The 26680-nt window shown below is 40.6% G+C and overlaps 1 protein-coding gene across 2 annotated transcripts in view; it reads left to right on the top strand.

The window, feature by feature from the left end:
• The first annotated feature begins 1634 nt into the window (after positions 1-1634).
• Positions 1635-26680, top strand: part of Prex2 (phosphatidylinositol-3,4,5-trisphosphate dependent Rac exchange factor 2) — a 277724-nt gene continuing 252678 nt past the window's right edge. For both annotated transcript variants that reach the window (XM_077800682.1, XM_026407761.2), the window contains exon 1: positions 1635-2046. In XM_077800682.1, coding sequence (XP_077656808.1) covers positions 1906-2046 — 141 coding nt within the window. In that variant the 5' untranslated portion in view covers positions 1635-1905. The remainder of the gene's footprint in view (positions 2047-26680) is intronic.

Genomic DNA, 26680 nt, shown 5'->3' on the forward strand with positions numbered 1-26680 from the left:
AAGCTCTAGGTAACTTATTTATTTATTTATTTTTTTCATTGAGGAAGGGTGGAGACCTAAAGAGGAAAAGATGCATTCATTCCTTGCTGTCTGTAGTCCATGGAGAGGCAGGTTAGGTTTGAGCTTTCCATTCACCACTGGATGTGTGATTCCTAGTTCTTCCTTTTCTTTTGTTTATTGTTTACCAGGTGCTGTGAGGTCTGCTCTTGAATGTGCCTTGCTCTCCATTCTTCCTCCACAGGGTGTAAAGCTTTTTACATTATTTGTTCTCTGCTCTCAGCTATCTCTTTAGCCATATGCAAAAGAAAGAGGAAAATCTGCATCTTTTTCATCAGCTCCACACACATCATTCAAAACTTCATCTTTCCTTCAAGAAAGTACAATTCCTCTCTGTCTCATTACTTATTGTAGCCTAAAATCATGCTCTGAAAAGACATCATCATCAAACTGATGTTGATTTTAATGTAAATACTGAGGAAAAAATCTTTTTTTTTAGAGTTTCACAAGTGTTTTCAACTATGGGAACAAATTAATATGCCCCTTTCTTGCATCAAAACCATTCACTCATCTAAATAAACTTATTTAGATGTCATTAGTTGTGTGTGGACTGTTTAAAGTTGTTTTAAATAGAAAAAAAATGATTCTGAAAAATATGTGGTTAACATCTAGATGAAAATATATATGGATTATTTTGTTTGCTACATTCATTAGAAGAAATCAGCTCTGGGAGGTCTTGACTCTATTTCCAAGTGAGAAAAGGCAATGAATTTAAACCTTAAAATCAGAATGCTCTGTTTCTATCCTCAAACCTAAGATAATCTCTCTCTTTCCTTCTTTGTCTCTTTTCCATGAGCATTCAGTAACAGTTTTACCTTTTTAAATCACAGCAGCTCTTAGAAACAAAACTAGCACAAAGATTCTGCCTCTCCACGAATTTACATACTATGCGGACGTTGAAGAAAAGTTATAGACATGCAAAGATGTCTAAACACCCGCTGCAAGGGTGATGCTTATTGTATCTGGAGTTTATTGAATGGGTAGGGGCTGTCACTTTCCTATAGCATCCTCATTTATTATGCTAATTGACTTTCCAAGTGCAGACAGGAGGGTGTCTGTTCTGTGAAATATTCTCAGTTGGGGGTTTTTAAATGCAAACCTGTTTTGTGCCTGAATAAAACCAGAAATCAATGTGTTTCTTTTCAAAGATGGGAGGGTCAATACCGGGGTTGTTTTTGTTCCCATCAAGTTATGTAACCGCCGGGGACTTGTTTCTTTGCTTTCAGGATTTGTGCAAAACACATTAAAGCCTAACAATAGGCGGGAGTCTCAGGAGCAACCCTGGAGCTGTCTTGGAGTGTGTCCTCTTAGGTTTGGGAACCTCCAATTAGTTCCATCTCAAGTGCTGAGAGAGAGAGAGACAGTGTGTGTGTGTGTGTGTGTGTGTGTGTGTGTGTGTGTGTGTGTGTGTGTGTGTTAGTTAGCTGGCACGACACACTTCCCCAGGGTTGTGTTTCCTTTTTCCTGAGATTTGGCCAAGGGTAAAGGGTCGGAGTCACATGGATAGAAAGCATTTGATGAATGTCCAAGACACCGCTGTGGCTGCAGGAGCCGCCTACACTCGGGCTCAGGCCGCGTGAGGCCGGAGCAGCGGGGCTGGGCGCTCAGAGCGAGCTTGCTCTCCCGGGAGTTTCCTGTGCAGAGCCCCGCGCCTGTCGCGCGGGAGTTCCAGTCTGAGTGCCCTCCTCTCCCACCTCCCCATCCTCATCACAGCATGTAAAGTCGTCCGTCCCTCCTCGGACTTTGCCGAGGCGGCAACTTTCCTCTGGAGCCGCGGGGAGCAGAGCAGCAGAAGCGCGCGGGGCAGCGCGCAGCACGGCCGGCCAGCCCCGCGTCCCACCGCCCACCATGAGCGAGGAGAGCCGAGGGGACGGCCGCGCTGAGAGCGCCAAGGACATGGAGAAGCAGCTTCGGCTGCGCGTTTGCGTACTCAGCGAGCTGCAGAAGACCGAGCGGGACTACGTGGGCACCCTGGAGTTCCTAGTGTCGGTGAGTGTCCCAGCGCTGCGACGCAGGGGGACCGCGGGGCGGCGAGGGGGAGTGGGTGCTGGAGCGTCCGCGGCATTGTCTCTGTGGGCACTCAGGGACCGGTGGGGGCATCCGATCCGCGCTGGGACGCGGAGTTCGCGGTCGCGATGATCCGCTGCAGGGATTTGTCAATGGTTAGAGTCCCACTGAGTGACCAGGGCCTTGGAGAGCTGAGAATTGGAAAAGTTAAGCTCTAAAGGAAGGCGTCCTGAGCGGGAAATCCTGGCTGCCTGATCTTCCCTCACTTTTTATTTCCTCCATCGTAGTTTGATCAGTTTGCAGTGTGACCCCCCCCCCCCCCACACCCCTTCCCTCGGTCTCCTAACCCTGGAGGTTTTGTTATAAAGCCTTGGTGATTAAAATCTAAGCTGCTGCATTCAGGTACATGTAGTTTTAAAAAATTCTTCGAATCTACTGGAGCTGGAGTTCCTCAGATAACCTGGCAGTGAAGTCCCCTTAGTTATAGTCTTTGCAACATCTTGGCGGGGCGGGTACAGAAGGAGCAGCGGGGGTTGGCGGGGGGTGTGGGGGGGTTACCATTCTATCGCAGCTGTTGGATATTAAAGCCACATGTGCGCTCCCCCGTCCTTAGTCCTACAGTCTCCTTCCTCCTGGTTTAAATCTATCCTCTGCTCTGTTGCTATGCACATGAGACCATGAGAGTGGTGTAATAAAACTCGCGTCTAACAACTTCAGGATTTCGTAGAACTGGGCACGAACTTGGTTTGCAGGTTTCAATTTGACTCACTGGAAGTGTGCTTTGAAAATATTTCATTCATTTTAGGGCAGGAGGGGCAAAATTTAGTGAAAGCAACTTCTGAGACATCACTCAAGCAGTACATTTTTTCCTGTTCACTGCTGACAAGACAAAGAATTTGAAGATTGGCTCCTGTCCACCCAGATGCCAGCGACAGCATCATTTAAAGAAGCTTTGCAATCTCAACTCAAATCCTCTAAACTTCCACTTCTTTCACTCTGTTCCATACCCCTCCTGTCTGAAGGGAAATATTTCAAGTGCTAAACTTCCTGCCCAGTTGTATGAAATCTGTAAAGTTTCTGCTTACAGTCCCCATAGAGGAAATTCACTTCTTGGCTGAGTCAAGAAGGAAAGAAGGATGTCTCAAATGATGTAAAATGCACAGGTTGGCTACTGCTTGATTTCTCAAAATCAGTATAGTTCAGTCCTATTATTTGCAATGGTTCAGGTATTTGAGAATATCCTGGCAATTGGTGATACATAGGATGATTTTACACTTCTTTCCCATAGTGACTGTGAAAAGAGTTTTTTAAGGAGATTTAACTTTTAGTAGCTTCAGATTTGGCTTTCATGGTACTTTGTGGGTGACAAAGTCCTTTGACTTTTGAAGAATTTGAGTCATTTCTTAAAGAGGTATTGCTTTTTGAAAATAGCTGGAAAAAGTACCCTGCAGAATGCTAAGCTGGAGAAATACACTACTAACATAATCTACCTTAAAAAGTGATTTGTTGATCTTTATCAGTTTTTCCTCTCATCTGAACATCTGATTATTACAATTGAAAACTTATTATTCCTATATAGACAACAAGGTAAAATAGTATGGGAAGTCTAAAATAAATTGTATTTTCCTTTTTACATGTAGGAGATTATATTATGATTTCACTGTTTTTAATCTTATTTAGAAATTATGAACTCTTCTACTTCACCCAGTATTTGTGCTTATGTATGTTTACATACACAAATGCACTTATTGACCTGAATGTTACCTAAAAAAAGGGTTACTCTGTCTTTATTTTTGGTCATGACTGGTTATTAAAAGCCAAAAATCTATTTTAAATTATTATATTCAGTTTTCTCTTTTAGGAGTTATTATAGCAACTTTAATCCCTTATGAATTTACTTGGTCACCTGTAGTTGATGTAATCAATCTAGTTTTCATATCAGACTACACTGTCATGTACCAAGAGCTTAAAAATATTCACACTCTTTGGCTTGATAATTTATCTTCTAGAAGCCTATTCTAAGGGAATGAGCAGAAACAGAGACAATTAAAATTATTTAAAAAAAAATCAACCATAGTATTAAACAAATTGAGCAGCAAATATGTTGCAGTGAATTGATAGTGTGTTCTTAAGTCAAATCTAAATATTTGATTAACCATTGGTTTGGATTTCTGTGATTGCCTTAAGCCATACTGATGTGGATAAAGTGTGACTTTATTAGGAAGAGGAAGAAGAGATGGAAAACACATTTTTAGTTCTAACAACAAATTTTTACTATGGGTCCATGAATGAGCGACACAAATGGCATTATTTCCTTTGATTAAAAGATCATAGTGGGCTGGGGACATAGATCAGTTGGTAGAGTGCTTTCCTCACATGCACAAAGCCCTGGGGTCAGTCCCCAGCACCCCACCAAAAGAAAAAATCTTGAAAAAAAATTTTTAAAAAGATCATAGAACCACCTGGCTGGTGGTGCACATCTAGGTTCTGGAGGCTAAGACAGAAGGATTGCGAGTTCAAAGCCAGCCTCAGCAACAGTAAGAGGCTAAGCAACTCAGTGAGACCCTGTCTCTAAATAAAATATAAAATAGGGTTGGGTATGTAGCTCAGTGGTCTAGTGCCCCTGAGTTCAATCTCTGGTCCCCCTCCACCGGCTCCCCCCCAAAAAAAAGAAAAACAGATTATAGAACCAGAGGGAAAATTTATTACTAAGATCTTAAATACCTTTGAGTCCTGTTTCCTCAATTCTACCTTTTTTGGCCTTTTTAAAAAGGGCTTTTGGAGCCAGGGATATAGTTCATTGGTAGAGTGCTTGCCTCAAATCCACAAAGCCCTGGGTTCAATGCCCAGCACCACAAAAATAAATAAATAAATAAATAAATAAATAAATAAATAAATAAAGTGCTTTTTCTCCTACTTCATCCCCCAAAGGACCTATGCTCAGCACTCTTATCTCTGTACCATGGTATCATTCCACATGCATCTTTTTTTCTAGTTGCTGCCCAAGCACCCAGGCACACACTTATTGTTTGACTAAAGCTCTGTGCTTTAAGGTGGCTGTCCTCATTCAGAATGGCTTGCCCTTCCCATGATGTGCCATGTTTTCTCAGGCCTCGGCCTTTGTTCTTTCTTCTGTACCTGGTGATTCCTACTGGGCTTTCAAGGCTCAATTTTCTCCTTCTGCATTGTTCCCTGCTTTGTGTCTACTTCTCTACCCCATATTACTACTCCCTATTTTACCACAGGACTCCATATTTACTTCTTCTGGAAGCCAAAGTAGTTGATGCACTTATTTGTTTCCCTTTGTCTCATTCTACTACACACTCCTTGAGGACCAGGATATATATTTTGCTTGTCTGTGCTTCCCCAGAATTATGTGCAGCGCTTGTAACACTGTAGCTGATCAATAAATGCTTATTGAGTGATGGAATGAATCAATGAATTGACGCATCCTCCATCCTCCTAACCCTGTTTTTTAAGGATAGTTCCTCAATCATCCTGAACATTCAATTTCCCCTCGCCCCCATTTGGTCTTAAGTTTCTTAAGCTTTGCTCATGCACGTTTGAATTTGTGCCACAAAAAGTTTCAAATGAGACCTATACCTGCCTTTAAACCAGAAACATGTCTTCAATGAGGCATTGAGATATTAAAGACTTTGTAATGCACTGTTGTTTCATCTCAGGTGTTTTGAATTTTCACTTGAGACCATGGGTAGGTTACATTATCTGGATGAGTTGTTTTTGAGATTATCGATAAAATGCTAGAGAGTGACTCAATTTACTATTATATTTACTTAATTTACTTTTATATCTTGTTCTGTTTGGGAAATGAATCTTTGTGTTGCATTAGAAATACTATAAAACAGTTCTTCTAGAGAAATGATTTTATAGGCCTAATATCCAGTATTTATTGTCTGGAGTGTGGACAATAGTAAGTTGTGGCCTGCTTCCTGTTTGCAGTCCAGCGACACAGCATGCCAAGATCACAGACCCATTTGAGTGGACGGAGAAAGGGCAGACTCAGGGCTCTTCATGGGTGTGCATTCTGTGCAGTGGTACGGGGCTTTGAGCTCAGGGTTTAAGGCTCAGCTACCGCCATCTTGAAATTCTTACTGATTTTAGCTTTTATTTTGCAAATGAGATCAGGTGGGACAGTGAGGCACCAGCAGAGCAGATACATGAAAGAAAAAAAGCTTTGTCTTTCCAAACCTTTTCTAGTATTTTCCCCCCTGCTTTTTGAACAAGGAATCCTCCAATTTTTATTTTTCAGTGGAAAATTGTGTAGACAAGTTTCATCATGGGCCACTGGCATTGAAGCAGAATAACCATTTAATATTTTATCTCCTTTATACTTCTGAGAGAGGAAGGGAGGGTTGTCACTAATGATACTGGAAACAGATTCAAACAGGGATTGTTTGTGGCGTACCAGAAGGCGTGGTTATTCACATTATAGGCGTATAGTGAGTCTTGTTGTAAATATAGCATTTTGACCTTTGTCATCTGTCTAAGCATTGACCTCAGATTTTTCTAGAATTTGAGTCCTGTCTTCAGTTTATTGTGTAACACAAGACATTCCTAAACCTCTCAGGCCTCTTTTTCTTCATCTGTAAAAAGGGGAAATAGCATTTCTCCAGGTTGGTGGCACATGCTGTGTCTTCAGCCCAGGGTCTGGCTCCTAAGAAGTCCCTTAAGCAGTTCCTGTTATTTCCTCTGATACTACAGTTAGAAAGAGTCAGGTTTGAAGGGTCATTAGGTATAATTTTCTCTGTATATTTTCCTCTATGCTTCTCTATGTTACCAAGTCTTTCTTGTATTTCTGTTCTGTCAATGTAGTCCTTTTCATGGTACTCTTTTTAATGTGCTAATTGACTTTAAGACAGTGAAAAAAAAAACCCTCTATATTCTGTGTAATAATCTTCAAAGTTAATTTGGTGCCTTATGGTTTACAATAAGAATTTGCATATTTGCTATGTGATTTGGCTTAGCACATAGTGTCTCGGCTCTTTCTTTTTTTTTATTTTTTGGTACTAGATATTGAACCTAGGGTGCTTTACCACTAAGCTACATCTCCAGACACTTTTTGTTTTTTATTTTGAGACAGGGTGCCACTAAGTTGCTCAGGTCCTCGCTAAGTTATTGAGGCTGGTTTGGAACTTACATTCCTCCTGTCTCAGCCTCCTGAGTCACTGGGATTACAAGTCTCTTAGCTCTTTCACATGGTGTTCTTTCAGGCGGCCAGGGGAGCAGAATTTTATGACTGTGGGTTGCCCACCTTGGCTTCTTCCAGGCACAGCCCACTTTCTTTAGATTTGTGCTTTTGCAAAAGCAGTGAGAAAAACCACTTATCTCAATGGCAAATTCCCAGTGAACAGTTCCCATTGAACAGGGATTGTGAGTTTATTTCCTATGTGAGCTTTTCTTGGCTTGAACATGGTGCTCTGTAAATAACAGGTGCTCATGAAAACAAACAAACAGGCAAACAAAGCAAAAGCAAACAAAGCTGAGTTTGAATGAATCTGAAAACAACCTCTTTCAGTCATGACCTGAGTCTTCCAGGCAAATATGAATTGATTCAACACATTGTGCCTAAGGTCTGAATTGTCTTTCTCTTCCCAGGATTCATTTGTTGAAGTCCTCACTGCCAGTACTTAAGAATGGAACTGAATTTGTAGATAGAGCTTTTAAAGGGGTAATTAAGTTAAAATGAGGCTCTTCCGGTGAACCCTAATCCAGTGTGACTAGATTCTTCAAAGAAGAGAATTTGGGGACACAGAGAAACGCCAGAGGCTCATAGAAGCAAGCCCATGGAAGGACGTGTGCGCGCGCGCGCGCGCGCGCGCACACACACACACACACACACACACACACACACACACTGGCCATTTGCAAGACAAGGAAGAAGGCCTCAGCAGAAACCAAATCTGTTGACAACACCTTGATCTTGAACATCTAGCCTTCAGAAATGTGAGGAAATAAGTTTCCATTTAGGTCCTCAGTTTGTGGTATTTTGTTATAGCAGCCGAGGAGACAGTTACAGGTTGTTGTTAGGTACTGGGGATGCCAAGAGGAGTTAGGCTTGGTTTTATCCATAGTAAGTGCATGATTTGTTGGAGGAAAAAAGAAAAGTGCATAGATAACCATGATGCTGAGTGGCAAGTGCAATATCAGAGTCATAAGCAAAGGGACATGGGAGCATTATAGGAGTCCCCAAGACTAGGAGTGAGGGAGAGGTGACCATGAGCTGACCCAGCAAGGGATGAGGAGGAGTGTGCTAAATTGGAAGGAGAATTGCCTGTCCCCCAGCAGCATGTGCAGTGTGACATTGTTATGGCAGAGCTTGGCATCCTGGGCTGCTGAAACGGTCTTCATGACTGGACATAAAAAGTCCTGTGTTTGGGGGTATTGGTAGGAGACCAAGTAAGTTCAGTCCAGCTTGAGAAAAGTTCCATTCTTGAGAATTCTGACTTCTCCTCTAGGTAATGGGGAATCAACTGTGAGGGGACACTGGCTCTTTCAATAATAAGCAGGTCTGAGACCGCCACAGTTGGCACTGAACAGGGGTCTCCCCTGGGAAGAATTTGCCAGGCCAAGATTTCCTGAATCTGTGTGGCTGAGTTTCTCCTTGGATCCCTCTCCTGGCTTACTGCTTCCCCACCTCCCTGGCCTCCTCACACAGGTTTCTCTAGCAGTCCACACAGCATACAGAGAAGCCTTCTCCTTGCCCTTCCTAACTTGGGACAGGCTATAACCTTCAAAAGTTGTTCCTGTTTACTAAGGGTGAGCACAAGCCAGGAATCCTAGAAACTGCACGAAACATAAACATAGCCTCGCTTGTGCAGGACCCAGGAGCTCCTGCTCTCAGGGTCCGCAGACCTGCCCTCTTCCCCCACCAAGTTCCACGATTGCTCTCATTGGATCACCCTGCCTCAGCGTTACTGGCTGACTTGCCTGGGTTCTTTGTTTCCTAGTCATTAGTCTGAATATGTGTACAAGAAGGATGACATCAGGAAGCTGCTTGCAGAATGAACTGACTTTTCTTTTGTAGCGAATGAACCATGAACTAAATGGGGTTCTTTCTTAATTCTGATTTTTGGAGTATTAATCATAGAGCAAGAGCCCATTCCCTGTTCAGAGGGATGTGTGTTTAGTCTTGATTTCATCTACATAATTATATTTTAGCATAATATGATGACATTGATATAAGAATAGTCTCTATTGATATTAGATTTGTTTCCTAAAAAAAATTCTGTCCACAGGGTTGAGGAACAAAGACTGGAATCTAGTTACTCATGAGGAGTTTCTGCCACTGGTTCAGGTAAGAAATGTGGAATGTCAGCTGGGTGTGGTGGTGCAGGCCTGTAATCCCAGTGGCTTGGGAGTCTGAGGCAGGAGGATCGCAAGTTCAAAGCCAGCCTCAACCAAAGTGAGATGCTAAGGAACTCAGTGAGACCCTGTCTCTAAATAAAATACAAAAAATAGGACTGGGGATTTGGTTCAGTTGTTGAATGTCCCTGGATTCATCCTGGGACAACCTCGCTCTCCCACCACCACCAAAAAAAGAAATGCAGAATGTCTGATCTAAGGTAGAAGAAATCAAGAAAACAAAAAGCAAATATAAAAATTAATACCACAACAAGATCAAACCATAGAAACCAAACACCCAAGAGCTACCAGGCTTTTCTAGGGTAGAACCTTTAGTATTTTGTGTTCACCAGGAAGTGGAGGTTTAAGTAGAATGTAGGATGTCCCTAGTCTCCATGTTTGAATAATAGGTGGTGAGTGCCATTTATTGAGAAGGGGAATGCAAGGGACTGAATAGCGTTGGGAAGAGGAAATCATATTGGTTTTGGACATGGTGATCCGAGCTGCCAATTTTGCTATGATTTTTGAAGATAGGAATGTGAAACTTAGGAAAGAATTTGGGGCAGAAGTTAGAGATCTGGAAATTAATCACATATGTTGAAGCCACCATCGGCACATGGGGAACCAACCTACCGAAGTATGATGATGGAGAGTCAATATGTCAAGATGAGAGGAAGTATAGAGGTCGCCAATGACTTTGAGCTGTCAAAGGATGAAATAAAGAACCAGGAGAGAATGGTATTATGCAAGCCAAGGACAGGTTTAGTCTCCAAAAGAACTTCCGGAATTCTGGAAGATCAGGTGGTGTGAAGACTAAAGAGATGTTGAATTGGGCAGTTAGGAATGGCCTTGAGGTTTTCACTTCTGTAGTGTAAACAGAAGCTGGAATGCTGGAAGGAGTCGATTCATGATGGAAGATGGAGAGAATGATGGAGTTTGGTGGTAAATACAAGGAGAGAAATGGTTAGGAGCATAAGGGGATGATTTTGTCCAAGATGTTTAAGGAACATTAGGATAGCAAGGGTAAGGAAGCTAAGTCAGCTACAAGGGAAAGTGGCACATGGCAAGTGAACAGCATCTTCAGGAAAGTCATGGCAAGGTCCTCTCTGACACTGGTAGGTGGGTAGGCATTTGGCAGAATTTACCAAGCCATCCTGCTATGGAACATACTCACAAAAAGCTTCATTGCAGACAGTAAGAATGAGCAAGCTGTCTCTTGTGTGTTTTTAAAGTTGTGCTGCTTCTCCAGTCTATACCTTGTGAACACTCATGTAGGACTCCGCCTCCACCCTGCACAATGAGGTGAAGTGCATGGCCCAGACCATGGGTTAGGGAGTCCTAGGTCCAAATCCTCACCCTGAAACTTAAGAATTATGTCTCTTTGGGCAAACTTAACATAGTCTTTTTATGCCTAGGCTGCATATTTGAAAAACACACACAGTAATATCTCACAGGGCTGGCCTGAAATACAAACCAGCTTCTGTTGGTTAAGTCTCCATAGGTAGTGAACACTTCCTCCTTTTCTCTTCTCTCCAGACACAAGTCTATCTCCTCTCCTTTGTTTCTTTAACCTCAGAATGGGCCTGGCACTTGTTCAGATCTGCTTAGTATTCACCTACCCTAACCTTAACCCTAACCCTAACCCTAGCTCATTGGGTTTAATAGGGAGGGTTTAATAGGGAAAGGTCCTGGGGTGGTCAGAGGGGCTTTTTGGAGTGCAGGGGAGGGCTTAGTCTTGGAGTCAGGGAGGCATGCTGCCAAGGGCCACTTTGGGGAAGATGGAGGTTAAGGGAGAGGGAAGTGTTAGGTTTCTACCTGATGGCTGTACTTCCCTATGAAGTCAACTCACTTTGGTGTCCTGTTTTGTTTTTGTTGTGTTGTGTGTTCTTGCCGAGAGTAAGGTGCCCTGAAGAGAATAGCACAGATTTGGGACATTGTATGTTCAAGAATAGAAAAGGGAACTGAACATGGACACCTGAGATTGGATATATGACACTCTGTTCAATTATTCTTTTAAAAAATGTGACTTAAATGCAGCATATATATTTAGGAGTCAAAATACAGAACGGAGCACTCCTGGTGTAGTAAATGTATTATGACTAGGTTCAGATCTTGGAAATAATAACAGTTATTTTTTGAGCCACAGTGCCAATTTTAAAGAGCTGCCGTTTTGCATTTTATGCACACATCCATCACTGTACACACTTGAAGAAGCATGGATTTGACAACATTTTGATGTGATTACATATTTAAATCTTCTTTTTCTCTGTACCTGATGTTAATACCAAATAAAATTGTGTTTCAAGAATATTAGTTTGAACTAAAATAGTTTTTGTTTGCATGAATTCTTAACAAATCTTACTTGTAATTTAATTTTCAAAATAGATGGATTTTTATTATTTTGATTAAAATATTGATTAAATTTATTTAAATTTTAACCTATTAGAATTGGATTATTAACTGTATTAAGATCAAGACCTTCTTTGATTTATGCATTACAGTTTCTTTGAACAATCAAAAGTTCCAGGAAAAACATCCCTGAGGAGATGTTTTTTTATTGCTTAAAAGTGTGGTTGGGTCACTTTTCCCATGGTACTGAGCATAATCATTTGACTCCTGATATATGTAATAAAAATATTTTTTCTAAGTTTTCTCTCATTTTCATGAACTATTGCTTTTGATGCAAGAACTCAATGATTGTAATTAAAGGAAGACTGAAAATTTAAATTGAGGTTATGAATTCAAAAAAATTTTAGGTAGTATAAATGATTTTAGACATCGATTCCTTGAATAAATTTGTTGTCTTTTAGCCTTACCATATAGCTAAACATAGAGTACAAAAAAGGACCTATTTTGATGGAGAATATCTAAGCCAAGGACATTGTGTTCTCTCATTAATGCGAAATACATATTTTCCATTAAAAGGCAAGCTCTTCATTTGAAAAGGTTAAATTGTATAATACTTAAGAAATGACTCCAGCTGGTTAAATTTAGAATACTGATATAAAAGTCTTCATTCATTGGGTGTATAGCAAAAATATTGTAATTTGGAATTGGGATGGGTAAATATTTTTATTCATTTTAAAACTCTTTCCCTGAGACAGTCAAATAGGGTTGATATCTGTTTGACTTTGCGTTGCCACTTTTGCTGTTTCAATTATATATTTAAGTTGTCTTCTTGCCAGTAGGAGAAGCTTTGTAGATGGTGACACATTTTTTGAGATTATGCAAGAAATGTTGATGTTTCCTTTAATGCCTTGCTTGGCCTTGTTTCATGCGCCTTTGAATTCCAGCCTGTTCTTATTCACGACTGTGGCCCCAAAGAAAGAGATCTTAGGATTCCAGAAATGACATCTCCCATGTCAAAGCTTTGTTTTTTTATCAGTAGCGTGAGGGTAAGATCTTTGGAAAGGCATTATGACACTCTATTAATTCACCTAAATGTTAATCTCTCACCCACACATTCCATGTCATACTTGACTTTGTGTAACTTTAATATATCTTTATATTTTATGTAGAAATGTATTTATATGTTTTATATTTTTACAGTCTATTTTGAATATCTCGTTTATATTTAACTTTATCTCAGTTTTTCTTGTACCTCTTAATAATGAAGTTTTTGGCCAAGACTTAAATACCCATTGTTCTTTTCTTCTATAGTGGTAAAAAAATTTAGCTCTATATATAATTGTACAATTTAAGACTTTTTTTTTGTCTCCCCCACCCCCCATGGTTCTGGGGATTGAATCCAGATCCTCACACATGCAAGGCAAGTGTTTTACTACTGGCTACACCCCCTGCTCAGCATGGGTAGTTTCTAAAGTGTGCTCTTTTACTGAAGGAGTGTGCACTCTTTCCCACCTCCCCTTTATCTCTTCTCCCTGTCTGGTATCAGGATGTAATGTCAGGTGATGGAGCAGCCACTTTGGACCTTGAAATGGAATTTTACAGGTTGAGAGTGGAACAGTAAGAAAATAAGAGACCATTTCTTAATAAAGCAGTCTCATCTGTGTTCTGTCAAAAATGGACCTATAAGATAAATCAGTCCTTATTTAGCTGCGTCCTAAAAACATCACGTTTTGATTCAAGAGCTCATTGGCTTATGCAAATCATTAACAAATTGGCCAACTTTTATATATTTTCTCTCTTTGTCTTGTCAAATTGAATACGCTTAATATTTGTAGTTTTTCTTTAAAATCTTCTCTATCTTAGCCATGAGTTCCTTGGATTCTGCTTAAACTGCACTTGTGTGTGCGTGTGTGTTTGTGTGTGTGTGTGTGTGTGTGTGTTGCTACAGATATGTTTTAGTTTTTTTATTCAGGAAAAAAAAAATTGTTTAGCCTGTACTTACATATTCTTTCTCCCGAAAGCCAGAATTTTTGTGTTTATTGTCTAAATTTATAGGGATATTTGTTCAGCTGCTTTAACTGACGCCAAATAAAAATAGTTTAAACAATAGAGGAGAATTGTTTGTGAATCGGAAAGCTGTATGTGCTCAACATGGCCTTTTTTTTTTTTTTTTTTGCATCCTATTTGGAGCTCCGGTTATTATTTATTTATTTATTTATTTTTGATACTGTTGCCCAGCGGTGTTCCAGGGGAGTAAGAAGCTCAGCCACATCAAGTCATTCAGAGACCTTGATTCCTTCCATCTTATTGCTTCACATCCCCAGTTAAATCAGAGCCAAGGGGGGTGAGAGCCAGCCATCATCAGTATTCACATCGTTTCTCCAGGTGGTTCCAATGTGCAGAAAAGGTGGCAACCAGAACGGTAGTGTTATCCTCATCCGTGTGGTTGAGGCTGGCTTGCTAGTACCCCTTTCACATTCTGGCCCTGGCGGGGATGGAAGGTGGGAGACAAAGTGGAGGGCAAGCACTCCCTCGAAGGGTGTGACCCAGAAATTACACACATCACTGTGACTGTCATCCCTGTGACCAGTTCTTTGTAACATGGCCAGAGGAGCTCTAAGGGAGACTGGGAAATATGCTGACTAGTTGGAGTGACATGTGGCCAGCTGGAACCTGCAGGATTTCTGCAGTAAATAAAGACGTGGAAAATAAACATTGAAGGGCAAAGGGTAGTCTCTGTCACTGTTTGAACCCAGTAATTCTTGAGTTTCATGTCCTGGAAATTTATATATTAATTCTTTGCTTCTTTACTGTAAGAGCTGATTATATTCAAATTTTAAACACTATTTTCTTCCTAGATTCTTGCCCACATAGAAATACATCTTAATATTTATCTATCTTTTTTTCATGATGTTTTTAAGAGTCTTCCCCCCAACTTTTTTTTTCCCCTCATTGGTTTATACTACAGGAAGACTGGGGGATTTGGAGATTTTCTTTTATTTTAAAATTTTCTGACATCTCCAGGATGATCTAGTAATGTCAGCGCTGCCTCTTCCTGTACGGCAACCCCACTCATTTGTATCCTTGTAACACACACCTGAGGACACCCCAAGAGAGAATGGGGATTCCGAGTAGATCCTTTGTGCGGCTATTCTAGGACACTCTGCTGCTGATTCACTGGCTCGTGCATTTCTGGATTGTGGGAATGGTGTGATTAATCAGGACTGGGAAAATCAAGGGCAGTGTTGGAATCCGGCACAGAACTTGTTGACTCCGGAAGTGCACAGAAGCTAGAAGTCAGGAAGGAACAGTAGTTCATTTCAGGCAAACGTCAAGAGCAAGAGAGCAGCAGAAGCTCATGGCCAGCCCCAAACGGGTCAGAGCCAGGAGAGCGCTCGGGAGCCAATGTTACCCAGAAACTGGGATCGGTTTCCCTCCTGGAAATCAGGAAACACTAAGAACCTTTAAAAATTATGCAACCTTTGTTTTCCTGTTGGTGTATCTGATAATAAACATTATTATGGTTACTAGTTTCATTTAATTCTGTTTGGATAATTGTACTACATAACAGGTTTGAATCCATGGTTTTATATTTAAGTATAGCTAAGATGTTTATCCTATATATGAGTAGACCATAAGATATTTGAGCATCTATATGTGTATATATGTACATACACATACATACATATACATACACCCATAGAAATTTTACATATGCATAAAATTAGTCTGTATATACCTATACTCTCCACAATGTGTGTGCTGTTCTGCACAGATTCCTTTTCTAGAAAGCAATGTAATTTAAACACAAATGAAACAAATGCTTCATTGTTAAAATGTCATTATTTTTCAGGGTGCTTTCTTTATCAAGCCACCTCCTCCTTTTCTTTTTGTGGTGCTGGGATGGAACCTGGGGCCTCCTGCATGCCAGACCAGTGTTCCCATTCCTGGGCCTTCTTTTTTTTTTGATAGGATAAGTGGTGTTCTGATAGTCTCCAGAACGGTTTGAAAAATCAGCCTTATTATACAGATGGGAATATTTTCCCCAGTTTCTAGTCTGGAGAAGTTGCATATCATCTTAGGGTCCCCAATGGGGATCATGTTATAAATAGGTGGGCAAAGCTTTCAGTTAAAATATGAGAAGTTGATGTTGCTTTGATGATTCTAAGACTTCGGGTATTTTACCCACTTCATTCTTTAGTTATTATTTTTTTTTTAGCACACTGATTTTTAACATATTGGGCATGTATTTTTTGGAGGTATGAATGAAACATATGCCACCTCTTTCTGTTACTCTATTAAGGAGAATATCTTATAGTGTTTTGCTAATGGGGTTTCAGCCCCAACAGCTTAGTAGGGTCCCAATTCACCGTCATGGGAACCTTGCATGCTGTATGGTCGCACATGATTGGTTTGATAGGCTTCCTCTGAAGGGAGGTGTCCTTTAGCTGTAAGCAAGGGGACTGCAGCTCCAACAAGTGGGTTGGGGTGGAGGCTGGCAATGCTGAATGTGCAGCAGAATCTGAAGGCTGATTTGTGGCCATCGCCAGCTCCTCCCAGACAGGAGTGAAAGCTAAGGGAGGAAGTGGCTTCAAACATTTTTTTTTTTTTTGGCCTTTCCCTGGGAGGAAAGATAACGAGTACCTTGCAAACCCTCCCTGCTCTCTTCCTGTGGAATTGCCTACTGATGGCCTGATGGAAGTGCCTCCCCTGAGACTGTGGACAGCTGGATGCAGCCCCTCTGGGGCCCATAAATTGTCACTGGGAGCCGCTGCCAGCGGCTGTGGGTGGGGGAGGGGGAAGGTCACTTAAGGACTGTGGAAAATATTCCCTCTCTCCTCAGCATCCTGAGGCCTTGTGTCTTGCCTGATTGTTAATAGAGTCTGGTAGCTTGGGTTCTGGGGCTGAAATCCCTTTCATCGTTCGTTCTATGCGTGATATTTTTAAAACAGCCTCTTGCTGAGCTTTATTCTTTAGTTCACTGAATTGGTGGCACAGAGGAAGGGAAATAGACTCATCACTAGCGTCATGACCAGATTCAGATTGGAAATTGGTGAATAATTCTACTTACATTAGGCTTTAAAGGAATCTCACCGAAGGGAAGGGACTCAACTGTCTGTATTTTTTTGATAAGGTTATGTGCTTTCCTCTTCCGTTACTCTTTAAGGAGACCTTTCCACGGCTAATTCATCATAAAAGTTTAAAGGAAGTGCAAACACAATTACTGCAGAAAGTTTCAGTCTTTGCCATTCGCTTCTCCTTTGTGCCATTTGTGACTTGTCTGCCTGATTGTTTCCAAGTAAGGAAAAACCTGGGTTCCTTATCAGTGGAACTGATTTTTGACTGTGGTGTGGATCTGGCGGAATGGGGACAAAAAAATCAACCATAATGCCAACACCCATGGTACCAAACTCACCACAAGATGTGGACGAGTACATGTGAAGGAGCTTTAAAGTCAAGATTTTTATAATTAAATCATGTAAGATATGGTGCCTCTGAGGCAAATCTGATACATAACGTCCCTTTAAACTCTAACAAAAATTTCAATCCCATCAGCATCTCTGCTTGGAAGCTTCAATTTTCTTTCTTTCTTTTCCTTCCTTCTTTTTTTCTTACCAGGGATTGAACTCAGGGGCACTTAACCACTGAGCCACATCCCCAGCCCTCTTTTGTGTTCTATTTAAAGACAGAGTTTCACTGAGTTGCTTAAGGCCTCGCTAAATTGCTGAGGCTGGCTTTGAACTTGTGATCCTCCTGCCTCAGCCTCCCCAGCTGCTGGGATTACAGATGTGTACCACGGCACCCGGCCAGAAGTTTAGCTTTTCTGCTTCGCCCTGCTAAGTGCCTTAGGCCTCATCTGGGTCTCCAGGCTGAGATTACCCTGGCCAAAGTCTGAGGAAGAGCCATGGAAGGCTGATGGTGCTCACTAATCAATAGCACAGGGAGCTCAGTTGGGGCAATCATTGGGCAGTGAGTCTGGGTTTAAGATTTTAGTCCAAGATAATATCTGAACATGGTGGAGGGTCATGAAAGGAACTGGGGTCAGTGGTTAACCCAGTTGAGGTCTGTGGTTTATGACCACCAGAGCTTAAAAAAAAAAAAAAAAAAAAAAAAAAAAAAAAAAAAAAAAAAAAAAAAAAAAAAAAAAGCCCTGCTTCTGAGGATCTCTGCCACTTTCTAGATTTGAGAAACGTGGTTTCTATAGTCCAGCCCCTTCCCATGCACTCAGGTTTGGTCCTCTTCTGTACCCTTTCACCTGCAGCATCCTTTGGCAGATGCAATTTTGCTAGACCGACTGGGTAGCTTGGAGAATGGACTTTGGGCTTCTGATAATTTCTGAAGGATGGATGATTCTGTAATGATGAAGATTAGGACTAAAAAAATTGTAACCAAAATAGAGGTAGATTTTGACTGACTACTTTTATCACATTATTTACTTGGATGATTAGAGTAATCATTTGAGCCATTTGGTTTGTAGTTACTCTCCCTCATCCATTTTCCACCCAGGAAGGTTTATTAATATTTTACGATTATTGTATAATTTAGAAGATTATTTACCAGCCACTGGGACCTTCCTTTAATAAATCAAGGGCAGGCTCATCTGGAGATGGAGCCATTAGGAAAAAGCTTAGAAACCTTCCTGACAGCTCGTTGGAAGACTGCTATTTATTTTGGTCAGCAGGTCTGTTTTGCTCCCACTGTGTACACATTTGAAAGGGCCTTCATTCCTTCAGCTCATGTGCATTCCCAGGTGCACATAGGGAAATGTCTAACACAAGGAATAGAGTTAGAGATTCTTTTGCCCTTCATCTGAGCCTGATTCCATGCTTACCAATGATTAACATTCCTATGGCTTGATTTGTTGTAATTCCCAGAACCTTAAATATGTCTTCCCCTTGATTGTTTATACTATTGTTATGATTTGTCTTACAGTTCTGAAAGTATGGGAAAATAGCAAGAGGGGAAACCAGTCACCCTCCCTCTAGAAAAACCTAAGTGCAAAGTGGTTTTGTTTATTAACTTGATGTGTGCATTTGAGTAACAGTTGTTTCTAGTCAGGTTAAGATCTGTTCCTTGGAACCATAGCCCCTAAACTTCATGTAAGGCAGTGTGAAGTCCAGATACCATTAAGCCATCAAACTTCCACCCCAAGACAAAACCCAGAAGTGAATAGAAAACCCCAAGCCTCAAAACCTCAAATGAGAGCTATTCCTATTTATAGGAAGAAATACTATAAGGATCATCTGTCTTTTGACAACATGGAATTAATTATCCCAGCAACAGTAACAATACCCCTAATCTATTTCCATGGTTTTGTGTCTCTGATGGAACCAATTTACAAATAAAGCCTGATATTTCACTTTGCAGTTCTCAGCCCCACCAACCTCCTACAAAGATTGGGCTGGGATACTAGTTTGGGAAAAATACATTAAAAAAACCCAAACTTTTGGAGTTGAGTTCTCACACTAGTAGCTATAAACTCATGTTTTCTTCATCCAAGGTAATCCTTTTTTTGACTTCGAAGTAAGTAATGTAAAAAATATCAGTAGCAAATCATTCTCCTCTTGTGCAATTGGGATACAATTGATGTAGATCTAGCTTACCCAGACCTCATGTCAGGAGGTCAGGGTCAGGACAGGCTGGGGGTGCTCAGCTTGCTAACTTTACCCACCTGCTGACCTAGTGAGGCCTGTAGTATCGGTACTACGTGAAGCCAGTGTGCTTATTTACCTAAGCACCTACTTATTTATCTAAGCTAGACAGATTCTGTGTGTGTGTGTGTGTGTGTGTGTGTGTGTGTGTGTGTATACTGGGGATTGAACCTAGTGGCGCTTAACAAAATGAGCACATCCCCAGCCCTTTCTATATTTTATTTTGGGACAGGGTCTCTCTAAGTTGCTTAGGGCCTTGCTAAGTTGCTGAGGCTGGCTTTGAACTCGTGTTTCTCTCCTGCCTCAGCTCTGCAGCCAATGGAATTACAGGCTCGACCAGATTCTCTCTTATATATCACTCTGGTGACACAGAATGCAAGCCTGTGATTTTTTAGTAGATTATTACTTTTGATGGGAATTGTTGGAAAGGGTGTCTCATCCCGGGGTTTGGCTTTGGTAGAACAGTGATTGAAATGGTCTGACTGCAGATTGGTGGACCGTAGGGGTTCAGAATGGGACGGGGTTGATCAAGGCATCCTGGGCCAGAAGCTGGACGGCCTTGAAAGCCCAAAGTAGGAATTCAGAATTAATTTAGTAGACAGTGAGGGGCTAGGTAAGGTGTTTGAGCCAGGGAATCACAGAACTGAGCCTTGATTCAGAGGAGTCATTTGATGGGGAGGGTTAGCAAGAGAGTGGAATGGCTCTGCTGGGCACAGTGGAGATGGAGAGGGGTCAACCCATTAAGTCCAACAAATGTGGGAAGGATTAACTCAGTGGGGGATATATGCCCGGGTCACCCCTGACCATTTTCATTAGAATCTCATAATGAAGAGGCAAGGGGTAATTGGTATTTGAAATAAAAATTAATTGGTAAAAATAATAGCGTACATTTCTGGGGCATAGGTGATATTTTGATACAATATGTAATGAATGAATCAAGGTAATTGTCATACCCATCACCTTAAACATGTATCCTTTTTTTTTGTGATGGGAACATTTCAAATCGTCTCTTCTAGCTGTTTTGAAACATGCGATAAATAATTGTTAACTCTAGATACCTTACTGTGCTATAGGACACCCAATCTTATTGCTCCTATCTAATCATAGTTTTGTACCCATTAACATGCCTCTCCCTAGCCTCTCCCCTCTCCTCCTCCCAGCTTCTAATATTGTCCTGCTCTCTATGTCTATGAAATTGGCTTTTTTTTTTTTTAAAGCTTGTACCTAAGAATGACAAGAATCAATGTTTTTTAAAAGCTCCCCAAGTGATTGTAATTTGTAGGTAGGGTTGAGAAATACAGGGCCGTGGATGACAGGGCATTCATATGCATGTCAATCAAGAATTGAGATAAATAATGCTCTCCAGTGTGTCCCTAGAAACTTGATTCCTGTACTTTAAATGGTGTGACTGCTTTCGAGAATTCTGAGATGACAGAGGAAAAGAAAATGAGTTGAGAACTGAAATGTGTTTCTGGAATAATTGGAAGACCACCAGTAGAGAGAGACCTTGCTGATGGGCCACAGTGACCAGAAATGAAGCAGAGGGTAAGAACAGGCTTTTTCTGTAGTTGAGTGTGCTTAGGGATTTTTTGATTCTCTCTTCTCATGGTTTACTGTAATTCTCCAGATTCATGAATCTTTGAAAAGAAGAATACCCACCCCCCCCCTTTTTTTTTTTTGTAAAATGTACTGTGCTGGGGATAGTTAAAATTGCTCCTTGGTGCAGTGAAATCTGGTTTCTTGTTCTTCCACTGCTCATTAGGAAAAAGGAGCAAGTAACCAATATGCAACTCCCATGGAATAGGAATTTAAAAACGTGATCAGTAACCTGCACACCAGTCCTGTGGTGTGGGAGCTGAGCCTCCAATGTTATAGGAAAAAAAATGGGAATCCAAAAAGTTTCCTAGCTTGAGAGAACATATACTTGCTGTCGCTCTGAAGTCTGTCTCAGCATAGATGAGAGAAACTTGAAATGCTTTCTCATTAAGGGGCGCACAGAGATTATTACTGTCATGATTAGTTCTTGTGGTGATAACCCAAACGGACTCACCCAGATGGATGGCATCCTCAGGTACCATGAAGATAAAGGAGATTATATAAGAAAGTAGAATTCCCTTACCATACCCCAAGAATAAAGAGCAGAGTTGGACTGAAGAGCCATAAATTCACATTACTGTCTTCACATTGTCCTTTGAATCCAGCCCTACTGGCTTTCATTCCATCATTCCTTCAAAAATGCCTTTGCCAAAGTCACCAAGGAGTTTCATATTGCTAAATCCAGTGGTTGGCTTCTTAGTCCTGGTTTGCTTGACCGAAAGAAATATTCAACCCACATCTCGTTGGGACACTCCCTTCCAGGATGCCGTACTCTTCTGATCTCCTCCTGACTCCCCAGGAATCATTCCCTGCGCCCCTTCTCTCCCCTACTGACACTGACTCCCTTGGTGATCACCCTGAGATTCCATCCTGTCTGCCTGTCTGTCCCTCTGGATGTCCAGTACGCAGCTCGGACTTATCATGGCCAACATAGAACTCCTGATTGCTCCCCTAATTGTTCCCATCTTACCCAGGCAATAAACAACTTAATCTTTTTCTCACATCTGGCATCTAATAACAGCAAAATCCTTCTAGTTCTGTCTTTAAAAAACATCCAGACTTTAACCGCTTTTCGCCACCTTTGTCTACTGCTGTTACCCTGGTCTTGTGGCTTCCCTGGAACCTGCTGTCTCTTGTCTCCTCTCTGGCGTCTCTGTAGCCACAGGTTAATCCAGTAGCTTGAGTGTTTCTTTTAGAACATGTTAGGCCATTTTAGGGTGCTCTAAACTCTCTGTGGCTTCTTGTTGTCTGCGGGGAATTGGTTCCAGGACTTCCTGCAGACACCAACATCCCTAGACACTCAATTTTCTTGGGTAAAATGGCACAGAATCTGTGCATAACCTAGGCACACCCTCCTGTGTACTTAAGTCACCGCTAGATGACTTTTAATACCTAATAAAAATGCTATGTAAATAGTCATTGAACTGTATTGTTTATGGAATGATGACAGGGAAAAGAAGTCTATATGTGTTCGGTCCAGATGTGAGGTTTCTTAAAAATAGTTTTCATCTGTGGTTAGTTGAATCTGTAGATGCAGAATCCTCAGATAGATACTCAGGGCTGGTTGTACTTCTCATTTCCATCAGCACAAAAAGCCAGAGTCCTTCTGGTGGTCTGGGAGAGTGTATGATGTGCACCTTTACTCATTTCCTTTCTGACCTCATTTCCTGCAATTCTTCCCCTTACCTTCTTCTAATCACTACATCCTCTTTGCTGATGCTCTACATGCCGCCATGCTCCTGCCTCAGGGCCTTTGCACTATTGCTTTGTGTTTTGCACTGTTCTTCTCCTGGGTACCTTTATGTCTAGCTCTTTTGCTTCCTTTAGATCTTTGCTAAAGATGGCTCCCTGATCTCTGTGTTCCAGGTTATAATCATTCCACCTTTCATCCAACACTCCCAACCACCTTTCCTGCTTTAATTTCTCTGCAGCACTTGCTGACATACTCATTATCTTAATCATTTTGTTTGTGTCTGCTTTCTCCACTAGAAAGTGAACTCATTAGGGAAGGGACTCATATTAAATTGCTCTTTGCTCAGCCCCTAGACAAATGCCAAATACCTAGTACGTGTTCAATTAATGTCATTTGAATGACTTAGTGTGACTAGTGCTCAGTATTTTAAGGTAAGGAAATATTTTTTAAAAGTCTTTTGTTGAGAAAAACCCTGGAAATAATTATCATGTATTGGAAAGAAATTAGAGGTCTAATAAAGGGTTATAAACTTGAGTCAGATCCATAAATGCTATATGTTTAACAGAGTAATAATATCAATAATAGAACAAGTGGTGAGAGATGCAGAGACAAAATGAACTTAGAAAAAGACTAACCAAATATTGAAAAGGAAGCCAAAAAGAAATAAAATCCAGGAGACTGCATTTATAAGGAGATATTAATTCCAGTGGTGACCTACTAATACTTTTTGATAGCAAGAAAAAATTCTGGTAGTGGAAAAGATATTGTTAAAGTTTTGGTACAACTTAGAAAAAAAAAGTCAATTTATTTTCCATGTATCTGAGTGAAGCAAAAGCCAACCGTGATTAGCGGGAAGTACTTTTGATGTGGGAAAGGAAGTAAGCTACTTTGGGAAATAAGGATGTTATAGAAATTAATATTTTTAAGTCTTTTGAGGATTCCCACAGGGCACTGATGTATTTTCCAAAGGTCTTTGTTGTGATGAGCTATGGAGGGTTATTTTCTAAGTGCCAATTTGTGAACATGAGCACGTGTGTACCAAGGAAGATCTGAAATGCAAGAAACTGATTTATGTGAAGCTACTTGTTTGCTTTTAATGTCCTTAATAATTGTGTTTTGTTTTCATCTCATCCCTCTGGTCCAAAGGTATAATTAAAGTTTGCTATTGTCAGAGGCTCAGATGTCTTTATTTTTTGCAGTAATAGATCTTGATCTGTGATTGCTATAATTTCTGCAATAAAGGAATTAAGTCTTGGTGGAATCCACAGAACTCATTACCCTTATATATGAATAAGGAACAAAAGGGTACTCTTATTTTCTTTCTGGCCATGTTACCAGCGGTAGTCAGGTGTTTCGTGTTGAAAAGGATGCGGAAAACCCGTCTGGAGTCTCATTGCCTCCTGTAGCTGCTGTGTAAATTCTCTCCAAAGCTTCCTTGCCCCCTTGTACATTTCCCAGCCTGGATTCCTGAACTCATTAGCCTCTGGAAGAGAGACACCTGGGGTTTTCCTATGACCATCTTTTAACCACATTTCTTAACTCTACCAATTTTGATCTCATTTTGCATCCCTGACATTTGCCTTGGTTGATCAATGTTACTCTTGAAATTCCCTCCCTATCTATTTCCCTTGGGTTCATTGGTGAAATGAATCCCTTATCCTTTAAAGGACACCGTAATCTCACTTTTGTCTCCGACTCAACATATGTAAAACTAAACCCATCTCTTTCCCTAATAAGAGGCTCAACTTCTTTGACTGTTGTCAGAAAATATTAACTGGAAATTCTAGAAATAAATAGCTCCATCCTGTTCCACTCCATCCTGTCCAGGGGTGTAAGTCATCCCTTTGGCCAGTGTATCCATGTTGTATATGCTACCTTTCCATTAGTTACTTTTATTTTTTTTTTTATTTTATTTTTTTTTATTGGTCGATCATAACATTACATAGTTCTTAATACATCATATTACACAGTTTGATTCACGTGGATTATGAACTCCCCCTTTTACCCCATATACAAATTGCTGTATCATATCAGTTTCCCTTCCATTGCTTGACATATTGCCTTTCTAGTGTCTGATGTATTCTGCTGTCTGTCCTATTCTCTACTATCCCCCCTCCCCTCCCCTCCCCTCCCCTCCCTTTTTCTTTCTCTACCCCTTCTACTGTAAATCATTTCTTCCATTTGTATTATCTTGTCTTGCCCCTCCTTTCCTCTTATTAGTTACTTTTAGATTGTCATGGTATTGAAAGCACTTGCTTTTCAGTAACTTTAATGGCCCTAATGCATAGGAATAGTGATGCAAAGGAAGCACCAGGGCACAAAACATGCAAGGGCAGATTTAACTCTGGGGAACTATGTAGCAACACTGCAGAGCCAATAGGAAAAAGAAATAGTATAGAAGAGTTCCTCTGTATCCAGGGGGCATTGGTTGTAGAGCCCTTTGTGGATACCAGAATCCACAGATACTCAAGTTCTTTAATCTATAAATCCTCCCATATACTTTAAATAATCTCTATATTACTTTTAAAACCAAATATATGTTATGTAAATAGTTAATAAACTATATTGTTTAGGGAATTATGAAAAGAAACAAGTCTATACCTATTCGGTACAAATACAATTTCTTTTTTTTTCCCAATATTTTCTTTTCTTTTTTTTTTTTTAAAGAGAGAGAGAGAATTTTTAATATTTATTTTTTAGTTCTTGGCGGACACAACATCTCTGTTTGTATGTGGTGCTAAGGATCGAACCCGGGCCCCGCACGCACACCAGGCGAGCGAGCTACCGCTTGAGCCACATCCCCAGCCCTCCCAATATTTTCAATTTGCAGTTGGTTAAATCCATAAATGTAGAACCTCTTGATACAGGGGACCTGTTTTTGTCATAGGCCTCACCTCCTTGCTGCTCGGACATCCTGATTTTTCAATTTGGCATTCTAGAAGTTTTATAAAAAGGCCTTAACAGCTGGGTGCAGTGGGATATACTTGTAATCCCAGTGGCTCAGGAGGCTGAGGCAGGAGGATCACAAGTTTAAAGCTAGCCTCAACAACTCAGTAAGACCCTAGGTAACTTCTTGTGAACCTGTCTCAAAATTAAAAATAAAAAGGGCTGGGGATGTAGCTCAGTAGTTAAGTGCTCCTGGGTTCAGTCCCAGAAAACACACACACACACACACACACACACACACACACACACACGCACACACATACACACAGGCCTTAACTCTTGTCTGTCCAAATTTGCTCATTTTATCTCCCTCTAAACAATCCCTCCTGTTGATTAGTTTGGTTCTGAAGTAATCCAATTAAAAATCTTTCTGCTGCTACCTTTTTGCCTTTGTGCTATTTTTTTTTTTTTTAATTAGGATGGCTTTTCCTTCGCCATAGTTCAAATGCTTTTCAGGATCCAATTCAAATACCACCTTTCCATAATGACACCCCTTACTAAATAGTAAGTTCTGCACCACTATTACCTTCTGTCAATTCATACAGGTTTTATTGTTGCTAATACATATTTCAGATTTTGGTGTTTTTGGTCTTGTCATTATTTATTTGGTTTTCGTTGTCATTATTTCTGTGGCACATCATAGTTTATAAAGCATTTTTGTATTTGTGTCTCATAAATTAAGGAGTCAGACATTCTACAGTTGGGAAGAATAATATTAGTATGAGCCTCAGAACACATAGGTACTAAGAGTTACATGTGAAAATAGAACTTAAGAATTAATGTCAAGAGCAATGCTGTTTCAGTTATTCCAACTTTCAAGGTGCTTTTATTTATTGTAGAATTTAGTTTTCTTGATATTTTTCATGGAAACCAGTGTATGCCTTTTACAAAGAAATGTGAATGAAATGTTGTCTTGATTGAAGTATTTGTAGCAATATATGCTGTAAGTAAGCAGGCAAATATTTTCTTAATTAGGCAACTGTTTATCTTTATGCACTTGAAAATCAGAGTAAAAGTG

Source organism: Urocitellus parryii, chromosome 7 (genome assembly GCF_045843805.1).
Source record: "Urocitellus parryii isolate mUroPar1 chromosome 7, mUroPar1.hap1, whole genome shotgun sequence".
NCBI lineage: Eukaryota > Metazoa > Chordata > Mammalia > Rodentia > Sciuridae > Urocitellus > Urocitellus parryii.